The sequence below is a fragment of the Varanus komodoensis genome, unplaced genomic scaffold (assembly GCF_004798865.1).
Source record: "Varanus komodoensis strain SLA01 unplaced genomic scaffold, ASM479886v1 scaffold1, whole genome shotgun sequence".
Classification (NCBI taxonomy): domain Eukaryota; kingdom Metazoa; phylum Chordata; class Lepidosauria; order Squamata; family Varanidae; genus Varanus; species Varanus komodoensis.
In genome coordinates, this window is record NW_025335268.1 from 49,490,857 (window position 1) to 49,518,500 (window position 27,644).

Below are 27,644 nucleotides of genomic sequence, written 5' to 3' on the forward strand. Positions count from 1 at the left end.
AATATAATCTTTGCTTTAAAAAGATGATTCACAACACGTTCTGTGATGGTCCAAATTACAGAAAGCCTTTTAGACTCTCAATGCAGTCACTGGAAATGCCTCCCTACTTGTCTTATTGTATTGTTACTTGAGGTTGGAGGGCACTACCAAAAAAAAAAGTTCATGTTCAAGGATAAAATCTTCCCTGGATGGTCTTTTCTATCTGTGGAAACACCCTGCACTGCTTTGAACCCAGCTCTACTGAAAATTCTCCACAGCAGAAGTCCATCCTGAGCTTCTGAGAGGCTGGGAGGGACCACACACCTGCAAGAGAAAGGCTAAATGTGGTTAATGGGGTGGGCTAGAAATCCAATAAATAAATACTAAATAAATGTGTGACACCCCTGCACCCACCCCCAAGCCTTGCTGTGTCCATGTTGCCTCTTTGCTCCAGCAATGCCTGAATAGGGCTCCTACATTCATTTACTGTTTATCCCAGGAGCAATAAAGTACAGAGGGGCCGAGCTCTTTATGCCTTATGAATTGAATCTAGTGCCTCATATTGTGCTGATACAGCTGGCAATAAGGAGCCAGCAGAGACTTGGAATCCTGTCCTTCTGTGCTCCAACTGACCCCCACCGCCCACCCATCCGAAGGCAGGGTCAGTGCATTCCTCTGCAGCTGCAGCTGTTGAACAGTCTTCCCAGGCACCCACACATACAATTCAAGACACTTCAATAATCACGAGGATAGTTGGGCTTGATGTTCTCATTCTCCTTTAGTCTTTGGGCCAGATGGAGTTCGATAACAGTTGTCAAGTTCACTTCGGCAAAGAAAGAAGCTTTGTGAGTTTGGTGTGTGTGTTTGTTTTTCTCTCTGTGTGTGTTGCTCTTTGACCTATGACTGACTAACCTATTATTTTGAAGGAAAAGGGGAAAATACAAAATCTGTGGAGGAAGTTTGCTATTATAACTATACTTCTGAAAATTATATATGTATGCTCCTTCAAAAGTATGCCTTTTTAGAACTGCCTTTTAGAAAAGAAATCTGAAACTGGCTATTGTCATAGCTCTAGTATTTACACAGGCTGTTTTGGCATGGTTTAAAACTGGGCTCCACTATAAAACCTAAAAGAGTCCTGGACATGGAAGCTGTTTACATAAAATATGAGAAGATATAAAGTTACACAGCTGGGGATTGGAAGAGACTTTAAACCCATCCTCTGTGTGCTGACGTCACATGGAAACCAGCTGCTGGGATGATGCTAAACGGAACTGTTTTTCAGTTGGCAAGAAGTTGCAAAGTTGATCTAACAGAGTTCCAAAGGCTGTTGTGGCAGAGAAGTTGATGCCTTTCCTTTCTTTGAAGAATCAATATTTCCCGTATAGGAAGTCCTTAACTGTTTTTGCTGCTGCTTTATGCTTGTACTAATTTAACTTGCAAAGGGATCCTTCTGCCATAAAAGGTAGGCTTATAGTTCATTTCGTTTTAATGAGAATATTTTCAGAAAGAGGTGCTATGTATTCAAAGGCATCTTTAGAGATCTAATTTTCTTCTGATTGGTATGGAGGTCAGAACTCATCTTCATACAACATGGATTATTTATAGAAAGCTTGAGTGAACTTTTCCTAGACAATGACTGAGATACTTGACAGCCCGTCTTTTTATGCATTTGATTCTTTGACTGTCTCTGCATGACAGTGGCTTGGATGTGCATGCATGATGGCACAGATGCCTGCTGCTGGTGTGATCCAAACCGTTTTGCAGCATGTATTCAAAACCTGGCACAGCTGAGTGAGTTGCCTGTAAATCATCAGAAGGCTATGCCTGTCTCAGAGCTGCCTTGTGTGTCCACTTTTGTTCATCTCCCTCAACACGTAACACCTCCTTGGCTGATGTCACTTGCTTGTTATTTTGAGTAGCTGCTTTTCTTACCCAAGAAAGGTATTTATTTCAAACTATGTGAGATTTTATGTATATTTGTGTAAAGAGAGAGTGGAATAAATGCAGAGTATAATGCTATGTGGCATTTTTAAAAGCAAGCTTGTTGTTTCAGGAAAGGGAGGGAGAGGAAAGTGCAACTGATATGCCTGACATTGATTGTTTGCATGAAGTTTAGTGCTGTATTGAGCTTCTGACCTTGTCTAGGACATACTGCAAAGTGTCAGGACAGCCAAAGCAAAAATGTCCTGCTGTTGCCCAAAGGAAATAAAAACCATGTTGCATTGTGGCTGATGGTCGCTGACTTGCAAAAGGAAAACTTCCCTATTTGCAGACAGAAGTAATTTATTAATGCATGCAGTGTGTCTCTGACCATATGCGTACAAAGTAGAAATAAATCTAGTCTCCCAGCTAGGAAGGCTTAGTCGGGAAGAGATAGAGATAAGGAGAGTGTCTGAAATCTCTAAGGAATTTGCCTGTCATAATACCAATTGGACCATTTGGGTCAAAATTAAATGGTGATCCACAGAATCAATTGACTAGAAAATGTGGCAAAAGCATAAGCAGCACAAATGAAAGCACATATTCTTGAGAGAGTTTTAATGTTGCCCAGTTGGGCCATCTGCATAAGCTTCACTGAGTTGTACTTAATGGTGTTACTAGGCGTAGAATACTTTGTCATACTTTGCTATAGAATATTTTACTTTGAAGTGTGCTTCAAATGGAATAATTTCCAAATGTGCTTTATAGTCTTTGTTGAGATCATGCTTGCAATGACCCTGTGGATAAGGTCACTGCTGCCCCCATTTTATAGGAGCCCACAAAGTGACTTGCTGCAGAATGCATCCAGGGAAGGAACGGGACTTGGATCCAGTTTTTCTGGCTCCAGTTCAAGTCTCTTAACTACTTGGCCACGTTGCATGCATTGTATGACAATGTGATTGGTATGTGCTAGGAGCATTTGGGTGAGGAGGAACCCATCACAGCTCAAGAACTTGAGTTATGTAATGCTCACCTCCCTTCCAGATATCCTATTCTACACCATGTGTAATGTCTAATGTCTCCCAGTATGCTCTTCCAGAAATTGATTGCACTGGGACTGCCTCCAGCATGGTTTCAGTCTGGTGGGACTAAGTACTGCAAAGGCTGATATAAGCAACCAAGTAATAAATTTAGGAATACTCTGTGCTCTTTTGCGGGGGGTGGGGTTTAACATGCTGAGCTGCTCTGTAAATGTATGCATTACAGCTTAAAAGAAAAATCGATACACATTATGGTGGAATGTATTCATGCTTGTCTTGTAATATTTATCTTTTACATTCCTCACTGAATTATATTAGAGAGCTTTCTGCATCATCCCTTTTCATAGGGCTGTGCAAAATGAATTATGTTTATGTTACCCTCATCAGCCTGTTACCCTTCACATGTTTTGGAGCACAACTCCCATCCTCCCAGAGCACTGGCCATGCTGGCTGTGACTGATAGGAGTTGTAGTCAAAAACACTTGGAGAGCATCAGGTTGCAGAAGACTGCTTTATGCCAAGCAAGTCTGATGAACAATGGGAGGACTTATTTGAATTGCTCAGAAATCTGTTCCAAGCAGTCTTCTCAAATGTAAATGTAACACTCTCCCATAATACTTTGCAACAAGAAAAGGTAAATGTAAATCTAAGTATTGCACGTTATTGTAAACCTTTAAAATATTGAAATGGCTTCTTATGCTCTATTTCAATGGCATTTGGATGGCAAAAGAGCTTTTGGTGCAGTGGAAACTTTAAGAAGTTTGTTTTTGAGAAATAGTCACTTTAGTCCCTGGCACTGAGTTAGAACTTTGGCCTTAGAAACAATGGAAGCTTCATCTGCTGGCTGCGTGTTGCACGAAGCCAAGAATTTTGCTTAAACAATCATTCCCTCCTGGCCTCCCTTTTGAAGAACCCTGTTCTGCCTTTAAACAGCTCTGCTACTTGCAGTGACCCTGAATTGTAATAAACCAGTCCTAAATATTTCTGTGCAGGTATAAACAGATAAAGACTTTGCTGGACCCCAGTTCAGTTTTGGAAAGTGCTTGAAGCCATGTTGAGAGAGGAGGTGGGAAAACACCAAACTCCTTGGGGCTTCACAGTCTAGTGACAGTTCTGGGTGAGATCTGGAAAGTGAACAGGCAGGATGCTGCATTGCACAGGTAAGTCATTCCCCAGCATTCGTTTAGTTTTGGAAAGAGTGGAAGGAGTTCAACTGCTCATTTATTGGTTGGTTGCATTTTAAAGACTTCCATCCTGCATACTTTCCCAAAAGATAGCTTCCAACACAAGATCACATAGTATTTCAAAACTATGGATCTAGGCCCAGCAAATAAATCTGCAGACAAAAGAGCACCTTTTGCCAGTGGGTGGGTTTGCTGTAGTGAAGCTTTTCCACTAACTGAACTGGCAGGTGGGTGGAAAGGCAAACCCACACCCACTGTCCCCTATTCCCTCCCCTGCAAAGAAAACCTGTTCCAGAGGGTCAAGGAATTTTTAAGAACAGAGCGGTGGGCAGCACTGTGGGCTGCAGAGGGAGAAGGAAATCTGTGAAAATTACTTCTCTCCTTTTCTGCTGGAATGTTTTGAATGGAATTGAAATAAAAATAATGAACTGAAATAAAATAAAATCTCTGGATCCAACCTATTTGAATTTTTATGCATGTACCATAAAGAGTTTCATTTATGAAACCTGCATTTGTATCAAATAAATCAGAAAATAGTAGCGAAAGAGTTATATTGATTAGTTTACTCCAAAAGCACAGAACAGTCTTTTTCAGTTGGTTGTGCTCTCCAGATGTGCTGGACTCCAGTGTCCATCAGGCAGGGGCTGAGGAATGTTGGGAGATGTAGTCCAACTCATCTGGAAGGCACCAGGTTGGACAAGACTGGCATAGAGAATAAGGGACATCATACAGGAGACAATGAGCAAACATACAATTGGACATGGACTATTAATAGTGGTGCTAAAATAACCTCTTGAGTGAAAGAAATATTGTGAATTGTCCACTCAGATGGAATCCGCTTCCAGATCTAAATATTCTTTTTCTAGTTTGGGTTCCAACCTTAAAATCAGATTGTCTGCTTGCTTATCAAAATTTCACAACTTCATCAGGAGCTGTGAAATTTTGCTAAAATGAATCTCCTTCAGCCAAGAAAGAAAACACCAGTTCAAGGTGATGTTTCCTCAGTCACCCACTCCCACAAGATCAATATATGGCTGGCGGATGCAGGGTTTCTTTGCTTTCGTCTCGTGAGCCTTAGTTGAAGTGATGCAGCCGAGACAGAGGGTTGCCAGTTCAGTGACAGTCAGGCAGAAATCAAGAGAAACAGAAAGGAAGTGAGAGATGTTCTCTTTTGGTAGTGATACAGATTTTTGTACCTGAAGCTGCTTGTAGAAGGATGGTTTCCTTTAGTCTTGAGGAGCTGAAGGAAGAATTCTCCTGGCGCTGGCCGTGATGTCCTAGCCAGACCATTCCTCCTCCCATGGTACAGCAAGTGTAATAAAAGAGATATGAACATCTTTCAGCATCAGGACTGAATTGCATTTGGGAGAATCTCAAGAGCCTCATTTGAAATGGGATGGGGCCAAAGATGGTGGGGCCAAAGTACCAAAAACACGAGCATATTTTGGCCTAAAGCTCCCACTGCCAGTGATAAGCCTTAGAAGAGGCATTTTAACCCTTTTGAATGGGATAAAGGTAAATGTTTGCCCATAATATTAAGTCCAACTCTGGGGGGGGGGGGGTGTTCACCTGTGTTTCTCAGCTGAGGAAGCCAGCCTTTGTCCGCAGTTTCCATGCTCATGTGGCCACATGACTAAACACTGAGGCACATGGGACACTGTTACCTCTTCACTGAAGGGGTACCTATTTATCTACTTGCATTTGCATGCTTTCGAACTGCTAGGTTGGCAGGAGCTGGGACAAAGCCAGGGAGTTCACTCCATTGTTTGGATTCAAACTGCCAACCATTCAATCGACAAGCCCAGAGACTGAGCAATTTAAATCACTGCAGCACCCACATCCTTAGAATGGGGAGGGGTCTGCAAAAGCCAGGAGGCCATTGGTGAGAGTACATGAAACCACTGGGGGCATGGCCAGGTGAAAGGGGGGGCAATTCACCCATGGAGCACAGGGAGCAGCTGGGTTCACTCACTAGCTCCACTCCAGCTCAATGCATTCCATAGACCTTGTGAAGAGATCCCAGCTCTGTCCACACATTCTTTGCCTGTAGGGTCTGTTTGCTTAGCCTATTCTAGGTCAGGCTGGGCTTCTGGGTGTGATCCTAACGCCATCCTCCAATGAATTTATTGTGCATGTTGCATGAACAGGACCGTGTGTGCCATCATCTTTATCACGGGAATCCTGTGCATGGAATGAGCTGCAGTGGTGGCACTCCTGGCTTCCACCACACCTCACGCCGTGTGTCTTAGTCAACTGTCCTTTTTTGCCTGTCTAGATCAAGTCCCAGGGTAGGGGAGCTGATAGGAATTGGCCTCAGCCTCCTCCTACCTGCCTCCAACATGCCCTCATTTGCCCAAGGCCCAGAACCCAGAATTAGCATGATCTTGGAGCTAGGAGTCCAGACAATGTCAGGAAGCCTTAGGGTTGCACTCTAATGAACTTGATTGTACAACAGTGACCATTTGTATACATGCATTTTGTGGTATTCGTCCCTATTCCAATATAATAATAGATGCTTTTCTGGTTGCTCACAGAGTTAGTTGTAGTGCTGTTGCTCATCCATGTCTTAATAATAGTAATTCATTTACTCATTAACATCATATTTCACTTCTTTCTCCACCATTCCTCTACAAATGGCATTTTATCTCAATCTTTTTAGTGGCAATATCCTGCATTTCTCCAATGCCTTTTTAGTTACATCGGAGAAATCATTGAACATTCCACATTTGAATACCTCAACTGCCTGCTATTTTATTGTATCTCTTGTGTGTATACAATGCTTGTATATAATATTACTATTTTATATATAATATTACTATTTTATCTTTTGTCTTTAACAGCATTTAAAAATCTTTGCAAAACCTTGCCTGGTTTACAAAAGCACCAGTAATGTTAAAAAAAAAAAAAGTTAATTCCCCCCACCCTGAATTTTTGGCACTGCATTTCCAACATTTTTTCAGAAGTAGCAGTGGGTTTTTAAAATCTTGTAGCATATAACACCACCACAGCAAAACAAATAAATAAAAGTCAAGTGTCACCAATTTATTGAGCTTGGCTTTAAAGTAACAACAAAAATCCCAAACGTGCTTCACAAGCAAGCGTTAATGGAAACATTTTCCTTTTCTTCTGTTTTTCTCCCATTTCCTCCCTGACCCTCCAAAAATATCTGGAACCAAAGGCAAATAAGGCAACTCCTGATGTAATAACTTCCACATTCGCTCAAAGCTTAGAAGTGAAAAGAGGACACAGGTGCTTCTCAGTGGACCCACTGCAGGCATGGAGCTACAGACACAACTGGAGAACATGACGGAGAGGAACTGGAACAAAGAGAAAATGGAACTCCTGGAGCGTTTCGACAATGAAAGGAAGGAGTGGGAATGTCAGTGGAAGGTCATGCAGAAGAAAATCGAAGAGGTATTGTTATCAGTGGTGCAAAAACTAACATTGTAGTAGTTTTAAGCACAGGTCAAAAGCTTCACAGGTTCTGTTGCAGAATCATGCCATCATGACCAACCCCTGTTCTAAAGCACAGTAAATATCTGGCATTGCTTGCATCAGACTGTTGGTCCATCTCACTCAGCTCTGTCTCCTGAGATGAATAGCAGCTGCTACCTGACATCATTTAACCGAGGATGCTGAGGCTGTCCCTGAGCCTCCCTTCATAAACTGAGAGAAGGAAAGCTTGCAATCTGCTCTTAGCTGTACCCTTCCTTTGCCTTAGTTCTAAACATTCAAGTCAGATGGCAATTTGTGCTTCCATGGCATCCTTCAAATAAAGAGCTTCTACAGCCTTACTAGGCTGTTTAATTCATCGTGAAACTGCTCTTATTATTCAGAAGGCTTTGCTTATAGGGTCTATTGTCCATCTTTCTAGATACATTCCACATTTTCTGTCTTGTTCTCAGCTGGTCTAACTCTTTAATTGCAAGGGCAGTGTGCACAGAGAAGGACAGAGCAGTGGTGAAGTGTATTTAAGACAGCTTTTATTATATAAAAATGATTGGATGAGAAATAATGAAAGGCTGGGGCCATTGCTCTACAACCATTATGGCTTTGTCAATGTTAATGTGATATTGATATCAGCAAATAGTTGCCAAAGGCTCTCGGAAACATTCACAGTGTGCTTTATATAATACCTTTTAAAAATAAAAGTGTCTTTAGCAGACCAACATATTATGGAGTAGCAGCGCCTGCTCGATTTACACAAAGTACATAGTGTGGATATACTTTTCCAGACTTTGCTTCCTGAGATAAGTGATGAGCGATATTATTTATTAATGGGTAAAGGAATGCTTTACTGCTAGAAATGGGTGACACAAGGAAGGACAGATTTATGCTACCTTGTTCTAGCTATATTTATTGATGCCATTAAGTAGAAAAGAGTACAATAGACAACATACCAGTTGTATTTATGCTGCTCGGCATTCATTTGTTCTGGCTGCCCCTCACACAGCCAGGGACAATTTTAGTTCCAGCCAGGGACAACTTTAGTGTAGTTATTTCTTATGCTCTCTTAATGAAGTTTGGATTTCAGTGGAGTGATTTTAAATTCACAGTTTAATTGTGATGGTGGTTAACACATTTGTCCAAAAGCTTTGGGGGAGGGGTTGCACATTTGTCCAAAGCGATTATTGTTCGTCCATTGATTTATCACCTGACTGCAATTTGCTGGTGTGGTGCAGGCCACCAGATCTCGGCCACTTAGTTAGCTTTTGGGTGCAGCATCACCTTAATGAACTCACAGACCTGTTAGCTGTGCGGCTGCTTTGTTCATTTTGTTTGTTAAGAGAAGAGCTGGCGTTTCATGAATCACAGAAACTTGATCCCATCCTATTGATGCCAGCTTTTTCAAGGTACAGATTGGTTTGGGGTGAAAGGCAGGATTTGAAAGAGGGAATGGAACTGCAGCTCCTTTCACGGATGAGGGTTGGTTGCTGCATGCCCTTCAGAGATGTACCTCATGACCTGGGCCAGCTAACATAACTAGGCTAATTATGGAGCAGCTGGCCACAGCGCTTATGATGGGAGAGATCAAGGAGGAGTTCATGCCCTCTATAACAACAGCTCAAGGCTCCTTGGGGATACTTCTTCTGTGACCAAGAAATGTAGTCCCATCTAAGGAGAAAGCAGCTAGAATTTCTAGGAAGTATTTGTCAGATATATCAGCCTAGAAATTTTATAAAGTGTGTTTGGGTTCACAAACTTAGTCTATATTTCACCTAATATCAAAGGACTGTGGTTTAATTAAAAAACACACTATCAGAGACTTCACCTAAGTTCTATAAGATGAATATTCCAGATCTAGTGCAGAGTGCACTAACTTGCTGCAAGAAATTGGTCTATAAAGGCACAACCCTATGCCTGGTTAGACAGAAAAGCATTCTGCAATCCCCAGTATTCCCCAGCCAACCATGTTCCCTGGAGAAATCTGGGACTTGTAGGATTTGTCCCCCCACCCCACCCCCCAAAACAGGCATAGGAATACAGCTTAAATGATTAAAGGTTCTCTTTGGGAACACATAACACCCAGGCAGAGAAGAAGCTGGCCACTCCATCTCTGCATGATCAACTATTCTTGTCCTGGGATCATTTTGCCACATTTCTGCAACAGCTGTGACTGGATCACTTGGTCATGCTGGTGCACAGAACTGGCCAAGTTACTTGCTCTCAGAGGAGAAGATCCTTTGCATCTGAATGAGTCACTGCCTTGGGTGTACCAATTGCTGGGGAGAAGGGGAGTCCAGAGCTCTGATTCATCTTGACACACAGGAACAGGCACTTCTGAGGGCAGGTAATGCTTACTCTTGCACAGCTCAAATACAAATAGTGAAATGTGCTTCCAATTCGAATTTACCCTGAAGCATGTGTCAGCACGGGAAACACCGCCATAAGCTAGCCTCTCTCATGCATGTCTCCGTTTGCTCTGCTTTCCAGATGCTCTGTATTCTCTACCCTGAGTCTACCGCTCTCCTGCCAGTGATTATGTCTCATTCAAGCATTTTGTGCATCCCCAGAAGTTCTTTCAGCCCAACTGAGAAGTGCTGCAGTTTGAGAGCCAGTGTGAGCTTGTCTTAGGATGTACTGAAAACCTTTTGAGGCCCTATCCTAGTGCACAGCAGCTTCACATTCATATGCTTTACATTTAAAACACAGTCAGTGTTTTAGGAACTGCAATCCTTCCTTTGTATCCTGTGAAAAGAAATGAGGCCAGAGCCATTAGTTTGACAGCTCTTTCTAAAAATAACACCCAGATTTCTCAGCCCACCAATGCATCCAAACTTTGGAGTCTGATGACACAAGCTCAGAGTGAAAATAAATATCACCCATTGTTTGTCGGGCATCTAAGATCACTGTAGTCTAATAGGAGGCCTTTTGTTTCCTTTCCAGCTTTACCAGGAGGTGAAATTAAGGCGTGAGAGCAATATGAATGCCTTTGAGAATAAAGCCATTCATAACAAGGCACCGCAGCAGTCTCATTTCCCCACTTTAGAATGGAGTGACACACCAGGACTGAACTCTTGGTCACTAGACAAAGCGAGCATGCTCCCCAGGGCAGAGAAGGAAAGCAAGGACACGAGAAACAGGAGGAGAAACAATGCTCTTTCAAAGGATAATCTGGACTTTGAGAGTTCCAAGGAATCTGGAGACTTCCCAGGCTTGAAAACAACCAAGAATTATACCCAGGATCTCAATATTGTGAGTAAACTTGTCACCAATGTTTCTTTGAGGGTGGGGTAAACCCAAATTCAACCTGTAGCATGCCAGTGCATTCTTATACATAGCTGCTTCATGGCACTATTCTAAAAGTGTTTCAACTCCTCTGAGTCTATTCCATTTCATCTGGAAGGTAACAAGATCAGGTCAGCTTGACCTAAACTGAAATGGATGAGTGCAGAAACATGCTAACTAGCAATACGTGGAAGCAAACATCCCCTTGCCCTGTGTTCCCAAAATATCTCTCCCTGAATGCTGAAGATTCAGTAATCTGTCAATCAAGGTACACATCTTCAAACTCTTCTGCTTGTTGAATATATTTGATTACATAACCCAGCTTCCCCCAGCCCAGTGCCCTCTGGCTGCATTATGGGAATGCAACTCCTATAATTGCCAGCATTGGTTATGTTGTCTGGCAATTATGGGAGCTGTAGGCCAAGGCACCTGGAGAGCCCCCGGTGGAGAAGACCTTCTCCTCTGTCTGTGGTCTTGTGTAGGTATAACATGGCCTTCCTGCAATGCAATTCCTGGTTCTAAATTGTGAGCCTACCTCATGAATGTGGGACCTCTCCTATAACGCTGAAACCCAGGGTCACTGATGAAGCTGATTAGTCAGAGGTTTTGGACAGATAAATGTACTCCTTCACATAACATATAGTTGAACTATGGAATTTGCTGCCACGTGAAGTGGTAGTGGCCACCAGTTTGGATGGCTTCCAAAGGGAGCTGGACAGGTTCATGAAGGAGAAGGTTACCAGTGGCTACTTGCCTTGCTGGCTGTGTGCTACCTCCTTTAGCAGAGGTGGCCTGCCTGCCTGCACCAGTTGCTGAGCAGCTTGGACAGGCCATGATCTTGCACCCATCCTGCTTGGGTGATCCTGTGGGAAGCTGGTTTGCTACCATGTGTATGGAATCCTGGACTAGATGGACCTTGGGACTGATCCAGCATGACTCTTCTTGCGTTCTTATGTTGCTCCCTTTACTCCTGGTGAGTTCTGGAAGAGGAAGATGTGATGTGAAGTACATGCAAACTACCGTGAGTGAGGACTCATGAGTTTTCCATTATTCCTCTCCTGGAATTACCCTGGATTTCCACTGCATGGGCACCAGTGGAAGCCATGATTTATATAAATGCTAACGGTAGTTTTCCAAAAATCCTCACTGCAGTCCCTGGTTACAAGAGAAGGTGGATTTTTTAAAAAAAAAGGAAGATTAGTTCCAGTGCTCATGCAAGAGAAAGCAATGTTAACCCTCAGGAGGCAAAGAGGAGAAGACTTTCTCAGAAAGGGGAGAAGGATGCTGTCAGGACATCTGCAGATCATGATCCAGCCTCATGAATGCAAACTGCATTACCCAGAGTGCTAGACTTACCTCAGTAATGAATATTCTGTCTTTCTGCAACAAGTACTCAAGGTGGATTAAAAATAAAAAATAAAACTAGAACAGCAAATGCAAAACCACAGCAAAGCAAGACTTTGCTACAGAAGTAGCTATGGCCATGCTAAGTAGGTATCTCAGATATCTTTGCTCCATGCCCCTGCTTTCGTTCCCTCTGATATAGGATACAGGATGTACATTTGAGCTATATTTACAGTTATTCTAGATGTTTTTCCTAAAAAGTGATAACACTAAAATATTGCGCTTTTCATTTGTGAAGGCTCTCAAAGAGCTTGCCAAAGTAAGTGAAGACTTGTGCAGCTATCAAGAGGAAATCCGTAAGAAGTCCAATCACAGAAGGTAAAATTATGTCGATCTTTCTACTTTAGGCATATAGGACATGCAAGACGAGATCCAAATGACTGAGTAATAGGACTGAATGGGAGATGGAAAATTGAGTGACCGAGAACTGGATAAAAAATTAAATTAATTTAGCCTTTACATATTCTGTATCTGTGGACCATCATTCCTTCTATCTGTAATGAATAAGAGTTCTGGCACAAAAATGTCCATGCTGCTTCGCATGGAAACATTTGTCCAGTATGGATAACCCAGTGGTACATGAGACAACCCCCCTCCAAAACCCAAGGATTCATTTGGGGACCACCTCCAGAATTTCACTCTCTTTTCCAACTGGTTCCTTGTGGGGTCTTCTCAGTTGTGCAATTGACTCAATTTTAGCTGCAAAAATGGTGGTCTTCCCATACCCAAGTACACTCGGATTATGACAGCAGGCATTTCTCGGGGAAGGGCCAGAAATTTCTGTTTTGACAGGCACATAACTACCCATAACTGTGCACTTGCCTGGCTCTCTCCCAATTTGCAAAATGCATTTCAGAAATGATGCTCCAGAACTGTGCAGCGGAGAGGCCTACCTTTGAAGTGGGAATCTTCTCGAGTTACCAGTGTTTCCTATTTTGTTACTATCTGGGGAATACTGGGAAATCTGCAGGGACCCTAAAGCCATCCCATCTCACCCCTGCCCCCCAAAAAGTGGAGGATCCATTTTCAAAGAGGAGCAACCAACCCTGGTTTGCAAGTAAAGCTCTCCCAGGATTTTGCAGGGCTTGTGCAGATTGTGTTCAGGGATAATCTGCAAACCTCGCAAGGGAGAGAGAGAATACTTATCTGGGTAAGTATTGTAAAGAGAAGGCTATCTGCCAAATTTGGCAAGCAGCCACACCCCCTTCAGTACCAACTCAAGGCTCCCCCCATACAAACCTATCCTGTCCATTTTTTGAAAATCAGGCAGGTTGCAGTAAAAGGGAAAGTAATATATGCAGTTATTTTCACACAGTACTTTCTGCATCCCTGAAAAAAAGTGGGGGATGACTGTAGGGCCCCCAGCCCAGCCCAGCCCAGCCCAGCCCAGGACACCTTGGGTAGGCAGCTCACAGCTGCTGAAAAGGGACACTAAAGCTGACTGAACAGCTTTAGCATTCATGATATCCAAAACAGAAACAAAACAAGGTAAAAATAGCTATGGTGAGCTGAAAATGGCTCAGCTTCCTAGTTGGAATGGAGAGAAGACTTGTACCTCTCATGGTGTCTCCTGGGGTACTGCCTGGAGGAACAAGAGAAAAGAGAGGGAGGGAAAGAACATGGTATTCACATTAAACCCAATTGTTTGTCAGGGTAATTGTTGGTGCTTTGCAAAATAACCGACCTGATGTGACAAATTGCCACAGTGGGTTGTCATGATGTGCAAGCTCCCGCTGTTTGCTCTTTCTCTCCCCCCACCCCCACCATTTGTTTTTGGGTGGTGGCTTGTCTGTCTGTCTGTCTTGGTACAGAAAAGTCTGGCTGAGGAACAGAATGCCAGTCAAACCTGCCATCCATCTTTTCCCAGATTGCTTTGGGGCTCCATGAGAGGCACAGAGGCACTCTGGGAATATGGAGATGTTGAGCACAACTGGAGCTTTGCTCTGCAACTTGCCTGACTTCTATTAAAATTTGGGGTCCCTTTGGTCTATGGGGTTTCTGTGCTTTCTCTGGCTTTTACAGAGCTACATTTTGGCATAATATACCAAAAAAAAAAAAAAAAAAAAAAGTAGAACTAGGGATCATTTCTGCCTTAACCTAGTTCACATATTATTTTTGGTTGTGATATAAACATCAGCTGAGGCGCTTGTTAAACTCTCCTCTCATCTCATCTGAAACAGCTGAGAATTCTTTAATCTTGTGCGTATTTGTGAAACCACACCTTAAATCTTTTCAAGGGATCCGCTTTCTCTGGCTGCTTTAAAAATGTTGTGAAAACCATGGCAGACTTTATGGGCAATCCCACAGTCTCAGCTGCCCATACAGCCAAGCAGGAAGGACATGCTGCTTTTATCTCTTTGGCACTAATCCAGAAAAAGCTAGTCACGCTTCAGTGACAAATTAGTTCTGGCTATTGGTGGTGCTAAGATTAGGTTGATTTCAATACGGTTTAACAGCAATCTAGTTTCTATTGATTGAGCAGAGGATTAGGATTTGGTTCACAGAAAGAAATGGACAATTCCTCTATACTCCAACAAATATGGCCATTATCTGATTTAAAGCACAATCCTAAGGGACTGATGCTTCATAGATAAAGGTCTTTGAACCCTACCCAAAGCACGCTCAGCAAGAGCTGGGCAAGGCTGGGGGATGACTGAGACTTTAACAGCCTCTCCAACCTCTATTTAAAATATTTTCTCTAGATGGGCCTCTTAACCCATCCATCTTGCTTAGAGAGCCTTGGCAGCAACAGAAAGGCTCTTGGATTAAGTGGAGCTAGGCCTCTCCTCTCCCTTCCTCTCCTTGACAACCACCTCACTTCTTTTTTGATCCCTCTTCCAAAGTCACAGTTGTGACCCCACAAGAGAAGCTTCCCATGGCAGCTGGGCATGGGAGGAGTGTGGGGAGAGCTACAACTGGATCTTCTCCTGGGTCACGGCCCTGTCTATAGTCATAGAAGAGGGACTCTGCACCGTCTAGGAGCTGAGATTGCTTTGCAACATTCCATTTACCCTCTCTCCATGTGATCGTTGTAAAAACTATAAATAAAAGTCACTCATCCTTCATTCTAGGCAGCTCTCCTGAAGGTTTTGGCTGATCCAATTTCTAAAGTTCCTTTCTGAAGCCAGCAAAGCAGTTTACAAAACATTCAAAAAATAAACCACAATCATGGAATCATATAGTTGGAAGGGACCTAGAAGGCCATCAGGTCTAACTGCCTGCTCAATGCAGGACTTCAGTCTCCCATCCAGATTCTTACCAGGGCCAACTCTTCTTAGCTTCCAGTATTAGGCAGGATCAGGCACTTCAGGCTATGTGGAAGCACGCAGTCAAAAACATACGGCAAAATGTAATACTGAGGGCAAAACTAAAGGGCATAGCACACGTGCAAAGAAGAATCCATGGAACAGAGTGAAATGAGAGGCTTGGATGCTTCTGGAAAGCCTTTTGTTGCAACCCAACACATGTTACAACAATGAGGAAACACAACACATTTTGAAAATTCTTTTGTGAAGAAAGAAAGAAAGAAAGAAAGAAAGAAAGAAAGAAAGAAAGAAAGAAAGATGACAGATGGTCTTTTCAATGCTTTTAACAGAAGACAAGTACCCCTTGATGAAGGAAAATAGAATTTCCAAAGCATGTTGGGCAATAACAAAAGGTTTTACATGGACACACAAGACTCTAATTTTACTCTCTCCTGTTGGTTCTTCAAAATGCAATACTTCTTGCTACACAATGGGAAGCTGGTGGATCCAGAAGCAACTGGAAACAAGCCAAATGTCTTCTTTGCTGAGGGGCTCAGACCAACAGAGCTCTCTGAAGAGTGTTCCACTGACTAGCCTCACTGTGGAAATAAGTATTTCCAGGCTTATTTTTAGAGGCACTGCCACGGTGCAAGAGGCGGGCCCTGTGGGTGCAGCAGAACAAGCAGAAGCAGAATGACCCCATTGGATGCTGCCCATGGTAAGGACTCTAAAACAGCCTTAAAGGCCACAGCACTCTGAAAAGCTATGTTGGAAAAGATGTGCTTTGAACCCCTTTCTGAAAACTGAGAGCAGGGGCCAGTCAAAAGTCCAAAATGAGGTGTTTCAGAGCTTGGGATTTGATGAGACCCTCATATAGTTCCTTAAAGTAGACCTCTCCAACTGGGTGGGTGCCCTCCAAGTGTTTTGGTGTATGGCCATGGTGGGATGAATGATGGGAGTTGTAGTCTAAGATTGGGAGGGCACAGGGCTGAGAAGGCTGCATTTTGGGTCAGAGATAGGCCTGCAAAGGCCTTGAGCAGAGGTAGGCCTCATTTTGTGTCATCATCTGGTACCCACAAGATGGTCTTAATGTAATGGCTGTCTTCAGTGATGCTATATTTCATTCTTGAGTACCATGAAATTGCATGACTTCATAAAGGTGTGGGTCTGTTCTAATAGCTGGAGTTCTATCCCACTTTTGGGCTGTCTAGTACTGGGGGGACACAGTTAAATAAAATAAAATTGCTCCTTATCCTTTTGTTGCTCATGCAGAAAGAAGTTGTTTCCTTTTTTGGAAGAATCTGTAGAGACTGAAAACATACCAGAGGTAAACCACACAAATAACAAGGACACACAACCAGTTTCAACTGCTGCTGAAAAAGAAGAACAAAATAACAGGAAGAACTTGATGGGCACCAGCAGATGTTTGAAGGAGATGCCACCCATTGGAGGGGTTGAGAAAACCAGCTTTTTGCCTTGGCAAAAAAGAGAAGCTCCTCCTGTCCCTCCAAGAAGCACTTCTCGGCATTTGACAAACTCTCTTGCGCATGTTTCTGAAGCATTAGCCAAAGATACAGGGCACAAGACCAATGGTAAGACCCAGGACTATCTGGACGGGATCCCAGCTATTAATCCACCTTTTGGAAAGCAAACACATGCTTCAGTACTACCGACAAATGAATGGAAATCAGTTACTGGGCCTGCAGGGGTTACCATAGTGCCCACCACAGAACAATGGGATCCATCCCTTGAAAGCAAGTTTCCAGCAGGCTTTTGTCACAACACGTGGTCTTGTGATACAAGCCCAGTTGGGGATTGTCCCAGGAATGGTTCTTTCTCACACTCTGTCCAGAAGAGCTGTTCTGATGGAGATATGGTGCCCCAGCAACAGCACCCCAAACTTCAGAGTGGCGTGCATTATTCCAGTGACATTTACACTCCTGCATGTGACACTCTGGGTGATTCTGGCTATGGAACTGGAAAGACTCAGCGAAATGAAACACTGGAAGCTAAAATCGATGAGTTTAACAGGACTGTGTTCCACACAGATAAAGGCCAAAGGTGTCTGCAACAGACCCAGATGCTGCCAGTACCATCAGGAGATCCTAAACCCCACTGCATACTAGAAGACAGAACACAAAATGAAGAAGAGTCAACCTCTATTGTGAATCCTGGGTTACCTTCCAGAAAGGAAGGAAAACCTTCCAAACCCAACAAGCATGTCAAAGCAACAGGGCAGCAAAAGCAACTAAATGGATTTTTGAGTGGCTACCAGCATATGCTCCATGAGCATGACTGGAGGCCAAGCAATTTGTCTGGCCGCCCACGGTCAGCTGACTCCAGATCCAACTATGGTGTTGTTGAAAAACTTCTGAAGAACTATGAAAAATCAACTTCCTTGTGGAGCTCAAGGTTGCAGAAAGAGCAGTGGATGCAGCCTAATTCTGAATCTGCTGATGGTGGCTCTGAAAAATCGGGTCCTTATTTTGAAATGTTCCAGGCAGACCAAGGAAAGCAGGAGCAGCAGAAGAATTCAATCAGGCACATTGGACTTTATACCAAGCATGGCAAAGAGAAGCAGAAATTTCCTGAGGTAGGAGTTCAGAACGGAATGGGTCCTTCTATGTTTGTCATGAATAAGCTTTCTGATACCTGAATGGGATGTGCATTATGTACTAGTGTGCTACAAGAGCAGTATTTTCAGCATGTAAGCCCACTGTCTGGAGGAGGAGGAGGCAAAGAGTAAGGCAGAAAGTTGATACCACGTGCAGACTTAAATGATGCTCGTCCAAAAGCCTTGTTTTGGAACCTTCAGGAGGGCCTGATTGAGAACTGGCCCTGCAGGCAAGGGTAACATCAAATTGGATGTTTAGGTTGGATGTCAGGAAGTACCTCCCGATGGTTAGGACCCCTTGGAGATGGAGAATCTGGATTGGGACCTCTGCATGTGGGAAGGCTCTGTTGGTGCCAGTAGAGGTTTTTTCCTTCTTTTTTTCCTTCTTTCCTGTTTTTAAACCATAGCATGTGGTGGGGGTAGGAGGTAGGAAAGCAGGCAGTTGGATAGAGATGTAACTATCCTGATCCAGACTGGGAACCTGCAGACTTACTCTAGAGTAAACAAAAAGTTGGTCAGTGGCATGCTATTTTACCCCCATTGCAAGTATGATCAAAACCTGGCAGTAGCAATGTTGTAGCATTACACTACATATTCAAAGAAGTGCTTCAATAAGCCAAGATTCATATGCCACTTAAAACACCGGAGCATGATCCAAGTGAGTACTATGTAAGCAAATAGTAAAGTAAATAGAACTGAACTATACAAACATCATTTTGTTTATGTGTTTCACATTTGGAACAAGTGAAAGAAACTGTCAACAAAGATGCAGTGATGAGGAAGTAATGATTTAAATTAACATGGGGTTTGAAGGACTGTTATTCATAAGACATTTTGGAGTGCTTTAATGCATAGGGTCTCCACTAAGTCGTAAATGACTTGATGGCATATCACAACAACAACAGGGTTTGCTTTTGTGGTATTTGTGAGATCACCATCTAAAAACAGGAGGGAATAAGACTACATTTTTCTGGATTTAAGCCCAGATGCATTCCAGATTGGGCCCAGCAGATGGTGGATTAATCAGAATGAATCTGTTTTGGCCCACACAGGTTATCAGGTTGTCTTTTACCTCCCTATTCTGGTAAGTTTAGGAAGGGTTTGGCTGTGTGCGAAGATGGCCATAACTCTAAATTAAAGCCTTTCTGGCATTTTGCATGCCACATATTTCCTTCGACACATGCAAGAGTTCTTTTGCTGTTACATCCTTACATTACTATGTGAATGGTAAATAATACATTCTCTGGGCCTTTAAATAGCTGTGGACCACCTGTCGTAAGGCTGACCAATGCGCATTATGCCATTCTCCTAAAATTCCACGAATGCTTTTGGAGGGGGTTTGTTCTGCATTCATAACCCAAGCAGCTACTTTTGTATCATAGGTATTTGTGCCAGCCAAACAGTCAAATGGGAAAGGCTTCTCTCGGCCAGCCCGGCCAGCAAACAGACGCTTACCTTCCAGATGGGCTTCCAGATCTCCTTCAGCTCCACCTGCTGTGCGAAGAACCACTTTGAATGAACTCTCCTGAACTTTTGTGGAGGGGTCTCAGTGAGTCTAAACTCAAGAATCGACTTGGTGGCATTGCAAGAGCTTCAGAATTCCACATGGACTCTCTTTTCCATGTTCTTGACCACAACCAGTTCTATGCAATTGCATGTTGGTCAACAGTCTTTTTGACTTGCTGGAAAAATTCTTAGATATCCTTATAGTCTTCAGTGTTTTTATCAATTAGATAAGAATGCCCTTCTACCGCCATCCATTTGTATATATACTTTTATAGCTCACAGTCCTTTTTCCTTTGAATGACATATGCCAATATCCATCTCCCCAATCAGTTAAAAATTAAATACTATATAGTTATGTATATTCTTACTTTTCCCACAAATGGCAGGAAGAAATGCTGTATGCATGATCATGTGTTTGTAAGTGCATGTGTTGGGATAGGAAGTATACTGGTCTGTATTTAGAAGAGACAAACTCAATGCTAGTGTTGACCCTAAAATTATAACATATGCCTATATACGTACATACGCAAACCTTTGTGGTTTCTTTTGAAGGTCTGAAAATGCATAGCTCTGGTAATAATTATATTTTGTATATCTTTTACAGGTTCCACATGTCTCGTATTTGATATACAAAACTGGATTATTTTATAATTATGATATCAGTGAAAAGGCATTGCACATGTGTACAAGAATCTCAATGGATTGGTTCTTGGCTGCTTATTGTCCCCCTTTTCCTTCTTCACTTCTCTTAACTTTACAGTACTAGGTCCATATGAGCTGGGCATATTTTTCTGAATTAAATTATACACTATTTATAACTGCATTAGTCTTTTTCACAGTGCACAGACATTCCTAAAAATGGTCAGCTATCTTAAAATGCTTGTGCGTGCCATTCCCTGTAACATAGTTCAGAGACTGGGCTACAGTAGATTTATTTAATCAGCAATATGTATTGTAGAGAGGAGAAAGAATGAGACAGGTGTCCACACAACATCTTGTGGTACAATGAAACCTGATTAGAATCATCAGGTTTTCAGTACAACTTGTCCCATGTCCTGATAGCTCCATCTTGCCTACTTCCATCATTGATGTAAACCTGAGGTGGTGGAACTCACATGGTAATCATGTCCAGAAATGAACTACAGGAACTGGAGAGGAGGGTAACCTGACAGTCAGATGCTGTTTTTGGTGATGACCTTGTGGGTCTTCGTAAAGTTTCATTTCACCATATAGCACTTTTACCCTTTCCCTTATGGGTTCGGATCCATCATTATGGTGCCTCAAATGTTAGACCTGTTCCTGAGTATATTTGACCTGCAGTTTTCAAGAATGGCACCAATTTTTCCCTATCAGCTCTAGTTTTTGAGATACAGCATAAATGCCATATATTTCTTCATTCTGGTTGCCTGTCAAAAATCAGGATAATTTAATGCCGTGTTTTATTTAATCTCCTTACAGCATGAAAGAAAGACATTAAATTTTTTAAAAATGAAATACACTAAATCTACTTATTTCAAACCAAAAGCACAGGTTTATGATACAAACATTCCAATCATTCAACACAGAAGAAGCTCCTTTTGCCAGATTTCTGGGAGTGGGATCTGCTAGGACAATCCCATATAAGGTTCCAAGATTACTCTGCCATCATGTGTGCATCCCATCTTCCTTGGTATCTGCCTTCCATTGTTTTTATGTCTTGATGAAATATTTCACCTTGCTCTTCGCTTAAGTCACCAAGGTTTTCTGGAAAGTGATCTAAGTGACTGTGCAGATAATGGATTTTAACACTCATTTTACAGCCCAGCCCGTTGAAATGAAAGCATCTCCTCTCCTAACTGAGTATAGCTGTCTGCCTTCTTGTTGCCAAGGAAGTTTTTCACAACAAGAACAAATAAAGACCAGGCACAAGATTTGATTTCATTCATTGATTCTATGCAAGGCGGGCCATTTATGAGCTGTCTGATCTGTGACCCATCAAAAATTTCTGCCTTCAGTTTTTCCATGGTAAGTCCAGGTAATTTATGCACTATGCATTCCAAGCATGAACCATCTTTATTCAAAGCCTTTACAAATAGTTTCATCAGGCCTAGCTTTATATGTAATGTAAATGTATCATAATGATGGCAGGATGATTCACACACTTCCTGTACTATCATAGCTATAACACAGTTAGTAAACTACCCTTTAGAATCCCAATGTTTAAGTTGGAAGTATGTAAGCACTCTCACCATATCTGCTACCTTTTATGCAGAAACACAAACTAGGTGACAGAAGGACAAGTTGATCAGCAAGATCTTTTCAAAAACTGACTAAAAATTATATAAATTTGACCGTATCTAAGAAACTAGAGCTGATGCAGTCTAGCCAATGTAATTTTCTCAATCAGCACCCCAAATTACCCCAAGAACAGATCTAAAAGCAAGGCACCAAGAAAAAAGACTTTTTTTGTTGGACTGTGAATTAATCAAGCTAACCTCAATGGAACTTGCATTAGTAGTGACTTACTTCTACCATTAACTTCAAGGGGCCTAAACTTGGATCCAACCACTGTCTTTTAAAGATGTAACCAGATCTAGTGTGAAGAGGTTGCAGCAGTTAATATTAGGGCTTGCCAATTATCAAATGGATTGAATCTAGTTTTCCCTCTGCTATGATTGACCAGATTGCAGTCCAGGACTTGGGTCTGCCAAGGTAATGTTTCTTGGTTTTGAGTAGCCACAGAAGAATAAGCAACGTGCTACCTTTCATCTGCCCTTTCTAATCTGCAACTTGGCTTCCAACAGCCAAGGCAACTGCACCCATTCAGCTCCCCTGAATGATGTGAGTGGCCCTGGGACAGGAGGTTTGTTTGCGTTCTGGCACAAGTCTGATATACAGTACATAAATACTGCATCAAGATAGGATTGCCGTGGTGCCAGAAATCCTAGACCAATGGTATTAGAAGCATGTATTTGCCATCATCTGTCTCTGTTGTTGACTGATAGTATGCTATGTGTGTAGCCTAGTTTATTTCCCTTCTCCCCAGTCTGAATGAAAGATCATGCCTGCTAAAGCGCCTTGTTAAAGGTAATTAAAAATGCCTTCTTCCACTTGATAGATTCTCATCCCTCTTAGAACTGCATGAGAGGAGGGTGAACAGCAGCCGCCTGGCCTGCTAGGAACAAGGAGGCAGTGGTCTCTTGCGTTTCCTTCCGCATTTCCTTTTGGAACAGAGAGCGTGGTGCAGGCATTTCGGACACTCTTCAACAGCACAGTTGCAAATGGAGAGGACGAGTAGGCTTTGGTTTCTTCTTAAGTGGATTGTAGCGTTCTTGGGAAAATTGCTGTGTTAACCCAGATAGTGAGTTGGTTACCTTTGTCTTGTCATAAGAACCAGAATAGATCTGTGTATGTGCTACAGTAGACAATTAAAAATAGCATTAAATAAAAAGTCTATGCCACAGTAACCCATGTTTTGTTCCAACAAAGCTGAATTCAACAACCTTTATACATTGCGTGACTTAAGCAAATTTTCCTATTTTTATACTTTATTCTGCTGCTGGTGGTCACGGGTAGGGAAAAAGATAATTAGAAATCCTATTCAGCCTCTTTATCCTCCCACAGATTTTTGACATTTGATCAGGCACTAACCACAAATTCAAAAATGATCTCGGCAATCTAAAGGGACAAGAAACTATTGTTTGCTCATTTACTTCATGAAATGAAAGCTGAGATTCTCAAGATGCTGACATAATGAATCCAAAACCAATTCCTGCAATAACATGGTACAGCCCAAGGTTTTCTGTTCTTAGCAGAAAATATACTTTTCAATTTACGTTGTCTTAAGTGTCACTCTGATATTTGGACTGTGGCAAGGGAGTGAATATATCTATAGATGTTACAGGTACCTGAATGAATGGGATATTTTCCAGCATTATCCAACTGGTTCTCTTTGACCCTGTTTGCATGTAATCAATCCTGGATTTGCCATTCACAAGTGGGAGTCACTTTACTTTTCCTGAGTAACCTATGCCCAGCCAGTTTGCAGGCTGTGAGCATGGTATATGAACCTGGAGCAGCGTTTGACCCATGGCTTGTTTAACTAGAGTACTACTGCAAATCATACCAGTGCATCGCAAGAGACACTTCAGCCCAGAGTGTTAGCTTGGCTCCTTTAAACAGTAATGTTATGAGATGTGTAAACAATGTATAGAGCAGGGGTGTGCTACCTCTACCCCCACCCCAGGTTTTACTACTGCGCCCCCCACATTGCTTGTGTAACTTGCCCAAGAATCTAAGTACAGAGTATAGTGCTGCAAATCCCAAATGAAGTTGGTGCTGGAGACCAGTCCTTTGCTCTGCAGCAGTCCAGCATCCCAGTTAAAAACAATTTAAAAATATTTTAAAGAGAAATAAAAATTTTAAATGGGCATGGAGTATGGCAGGAACCAAGAGGTATCCCCAGGCACTCTGTTGGGGACCCCAGAACTATAGCACTGTCTTCTCCCAGGACCCTGTAGCAGTTTCTGCAAGCAGGACAGCAACAGAGAGTAGCCAGTACTTCTTTACATTATGCTTGTTATGAAGGGCTACCACAGTTCCAGGGATTTTTCTGAAGTGGTATATTAAAGTTGAGATCCTACGGCATCTTACTTGGAATAAGTCACACTGGAGCTAAGTGGAATTTACTTCCAAATAAACATGGTTAGTTTGAGCTGAAATGTTTAACCTTAAGAATAAGTAATTGAGAAGAAATCCATTATATATAACAGACTTTATTTATGAGCAGCCATGCCAACATCATAAGAACATAAAAGAAGCCATGCTGGATCAGACTAAGGTCCATCCACTCCAGCATCCTCTTCATACAGTAGCAAACCAGGTGCCATTGATGGCACATCTATCAATGCATCAGCAGCAGCAGGATCCCACCGATGCTCCACAGCAACTGATGACTACAGACATACTGCTTCTGATATTGGAGGTAGCATATCACCATCAGGATTAGTGGTCCTGAATAGCCTTATCCTCCTTGCATTTGTTTTGGTCTCTTGTAAAGCCATCCAGATTGGTGGCCAGTGTTAAATATTGTGGGAGCAAGTTCCATAGTTCAGTTATATTCTTTTCTGCATCTCTACATCTTACTAATTCAGTGGTGCCTTGGCTCACAAACTCCTTGGTTCACAACCAAATTGAGTCACGAACAAAAATTTCATGAAAATTTTGACTCGGGTCACGAACTCCGCATTGGGTGGCAGACAAGATCACGCCACCTCCCCACCCCACCCCTGAGTGGGGAGATGGCCTCAATCGCAGTTGCGCTTGTGCAGGGAAGACATGCATGATCATGGGCGTGCTCCTACAGGAAAGACGGGCACAATCTCGGCAATCTCCCCCCCACACACACACCCAGCATGATTGCAGCCATCTCCCCACCCCCCACCCCCTGAGTGGGGAGATGGCCACAATCGCAGTTGCGTTCGTGCAGGGAAGACGGATAGGAGCTGACGACAGAAGAACTTGCTGAACTCCAGAGTGAGCAGCAGAAGGATTCAACTGAGGAGGAGGAAGGCAAGGAGGAGGTTAGCAGTGATGTGATACAATCCATTATGAAAAAATGGAATGAGTGCCAGGATTTGAGAAGCACCACCCCAACATAACTGTAACGAACAGAGTGTTGAATCTGATGAACAATAATGTGGTCTCTCATTTCCGGAGGGTTATGCAGGACAGGAAAAAAACAAGTGACAGATTTTCCACCAAATTTGACCCTGCAGCTAAGAGACAAAGAAGAAAGGAAACCCCTGAAAGAGATCTCCCCAATCTCCTTATGGAGGGGGACTCTCCCTCAAAACAATAACCTCCCTCCCCACCTAGGTTAGTGTTCTCCACTGTACTGTACAGTACTTTGTTTCAAATTTTTCTGATTAAAAAAAAAAGTTACAGAATGGATTAACCTTATTTACATTGAACCTTATGGGGAAATTTGACTTGGCTCACCACCACATTCGAAGGGGCCAGAACGGATTAACTTTATTTACATTGAATCTTATAAGGAAATTTGACTTGGGACACAACCAATTTGGGTCACAACCAGAATCGTGGAATGGATTAAGTTTGTGAGCCAAGGTACCACTGTAGTCTTAAACCTGCTGCTTTTGTTTGAAGACCTTGTGATAGAATTTCATCTTGCCAGTCCTGTGTCTTGGCAAATCTCATAGCTTGTAGATACATGGTTTTTTTGGAAATTCAACCTCTCAAAACATATACTGAGCATTCCCCATACTTTTCCCTGGCTTTGTGGTATGTCATTGTATTTTACATTTCTACTGAAATGTGTGACTTATAAAACTGTAGGAAAGTGAAGTAGATTATCTAATCAGGAGTAGCAGCTGTTATCAAGGCGGAGAAGTCTTGGTTGCCAAACTGCTGACTTTCTCAGCTATTGACACATTTCAATGTTCCATAAAACAGAATTTGCTGCTGCATTTTATAGAGCCAAGATCCTTCACAAAGGAAGTGCTTCTTGACAATTTAGGGTGCCAGTTGGGGAGGATGAATAATCTGCAAGGATACCTGCTTTCCTTGACAATTCCCCAGATCTGCATAAAATGACATGGGTCAGTCAACACCTGTGCCAAACTTGGAGCCATTTGTTATCTTGTAAAAGAGATAATTCTGCCCCACTGATAATTCTGCAATCAAGACTATAAAGGTTTGTTTGTTTGTTTGTTTGTTTGTTTAGAATTTTTGTATGCCATCCCATTGCATAGCCTCGGGACGGCTTACATAAAATAAATAAGCATAATACAAATAAAATCCAGATTCACCCTGGCTGCAAATTAAAATCTATAGATGATATTAAAAGTTATTAAAATATTGTTTAAATAAAAAGGTCTTAGCCTGGCACTGAAAAACAAATACTGATGGTGCCAGGCAGACCTCTCTGGGGAGCGCATTCCATAGGTGGGGCATCACCACAGAGAAGGCCCTCCTCCGGGTACTTTGCCTCCTAATGTCTTTCATGGAGGGCTCCCAGAGGAGAGCCTCTGCTGCCGATCTCAGGGGGCGGGAGGGCAAATATGGAAGAAGGCATTCCTTTAGGTATCCAGGTCCCAAGCCATTAAGGGCTTTATAGGTAATAACCAGCACCTTGAATTGAGCCCAGACTTCGATGGGAAGCCAGTGAAGCTGGTAGAGGACTGGGGTTATATGAGAGTAATGCCCAGTCCCTGTCAGCAACCTGGCTGCTCTATTTTGCACCATCTGAAGTATCCGGACTGTCTTCAAGGGCAGCCCCATGTAGAGTGCGTTACAGAAATCCAATCGGGAACTAACCAATGCATGTGTCACTGTCGCTAGGCAATCATCCTCCAGGTAGGGACGCAGCTGATGCATTAACTGAAGCTGAAGGAAAGTGCTCCTCGCCACCACAGTCACTTGAGCTTCCAAAGACAAGTCCGGATCGAAGAGCACTCCCAAGCTGCAGACCCTGTCCTTTAGAGGGAGTGCAACCTCATTCAGGACAAGATCCAAGTCACCTATCCAGGAGCTCAGACCACCCACCAACAGGACTTCCATCTTGTTTGGATTCAGTTTCAGTTTATCGGTCCTCATCCAGCCCATTACCTTGGCCAGGCACTGGTTCAGTACAGCCACTGCCTCACCTGGATTGGTTGAAAAAGAGAGGTAGAGCTGGGTGTCATCAGCATACTGATGACTCTGCAGCCCAAACCTCCTGATGACCTCTTCCAGAGGTTTCATGTAGATGTTGAATAGCAAGGAAGACAAAATGGACCCCTGCGGAACTCCATGGCACAGCTGCCATGGTGCAGAGCCAAAGTCCCCCAGCACCACCTTCTGGAATCGGCTGTCGAGGTAGGAGCGGAACCACCGGCACGAGGTGCCTCCAACTCCCAATCCTGCCAGCCTATCCAGAAGGATACCATGGTTGATGTTATCGAAAGCTGCTGAGAAGTCCAGGAGGACCAACAAGGACACACTCCCCCTGTCTCTCTCCCTGCACAGATCATCATACAGG

The 27,644-nt window shown here is 42.8% G+C and overlaps 1 protein-coding gene across 3 annotated transcripts; it reads left to right on the top strand.

The window, feature by feature from the left end:
- Positions 1 to 1,187: 1,187 nt before the first annotated feature.
- On the top strand, positions 1,188 to 23,023 carry KIAA0408 (KIAA0408 ortholog). 3 transcript variants are annotated; one of them, XM_044424950.1, is made up of 7 exons: positions 1,188 to 1,444; positions 3,935 to 4,102; positions 7,305 to 7,540; positions 10,514 to 10,822; positions 12,498 to 12,577; positions 16,777 to 18,097; positions 19,501 to 23,023. In XM_044424950.1, the coding sequence occupies exons 3-7, from the start codon at positions 7,403 to 7,405 to the stop codon at positions 19,645 to 19,647; spliced, it is 1,995 nt and encodes a 664-aa protein (XP_044280885.1). In that variant the 5' UTR covers positions 1,188 to 1,444; positions 3,935 to 4,102; positions 7,305 to 7,402; the 3' UTR covers positions 19,648 to 23,023. The 3 variants fall into 3 exon arrangements, with proteins under 3 accessions (XP_044280885.1, XP_044280901.1, XP_044280892.1); XM_044424966.1 differs by lacking the exon at positions 3,935 to 4,102; XM_044424957.1 differs by lacking the exon at positions 1,188 to 1,444 and having other exon boundaries at positions 3,713 to 4,102.
- The last annotated feature ends 4,621 nt before the right edge of the window (positions 23,024 to 27,644 follow it).

Coding starts and splice junctions, on each gene's coding strand:
- KIAA0408 (XM_044424950.1), top strand. CDS start 7,403: ATGGAGCTACAGACACAACTGGAGAACATGACGGAGAGGAACTGGAAC. Junction 10,823..12,497: donor ATACCCAGGATCTCAATATT/GTGAGTAAACTT, acceptor TCATTTGTGAAG/GCTCTCAAAGAGCTTGCCAA. Junction 12,578..16,776: donor AAGAAGTCCAATCACAGAAG/GTAAAATTATGT, acceptor TTGCTCATGCAG/AAAGAAGTTGTTTCCTTTTT.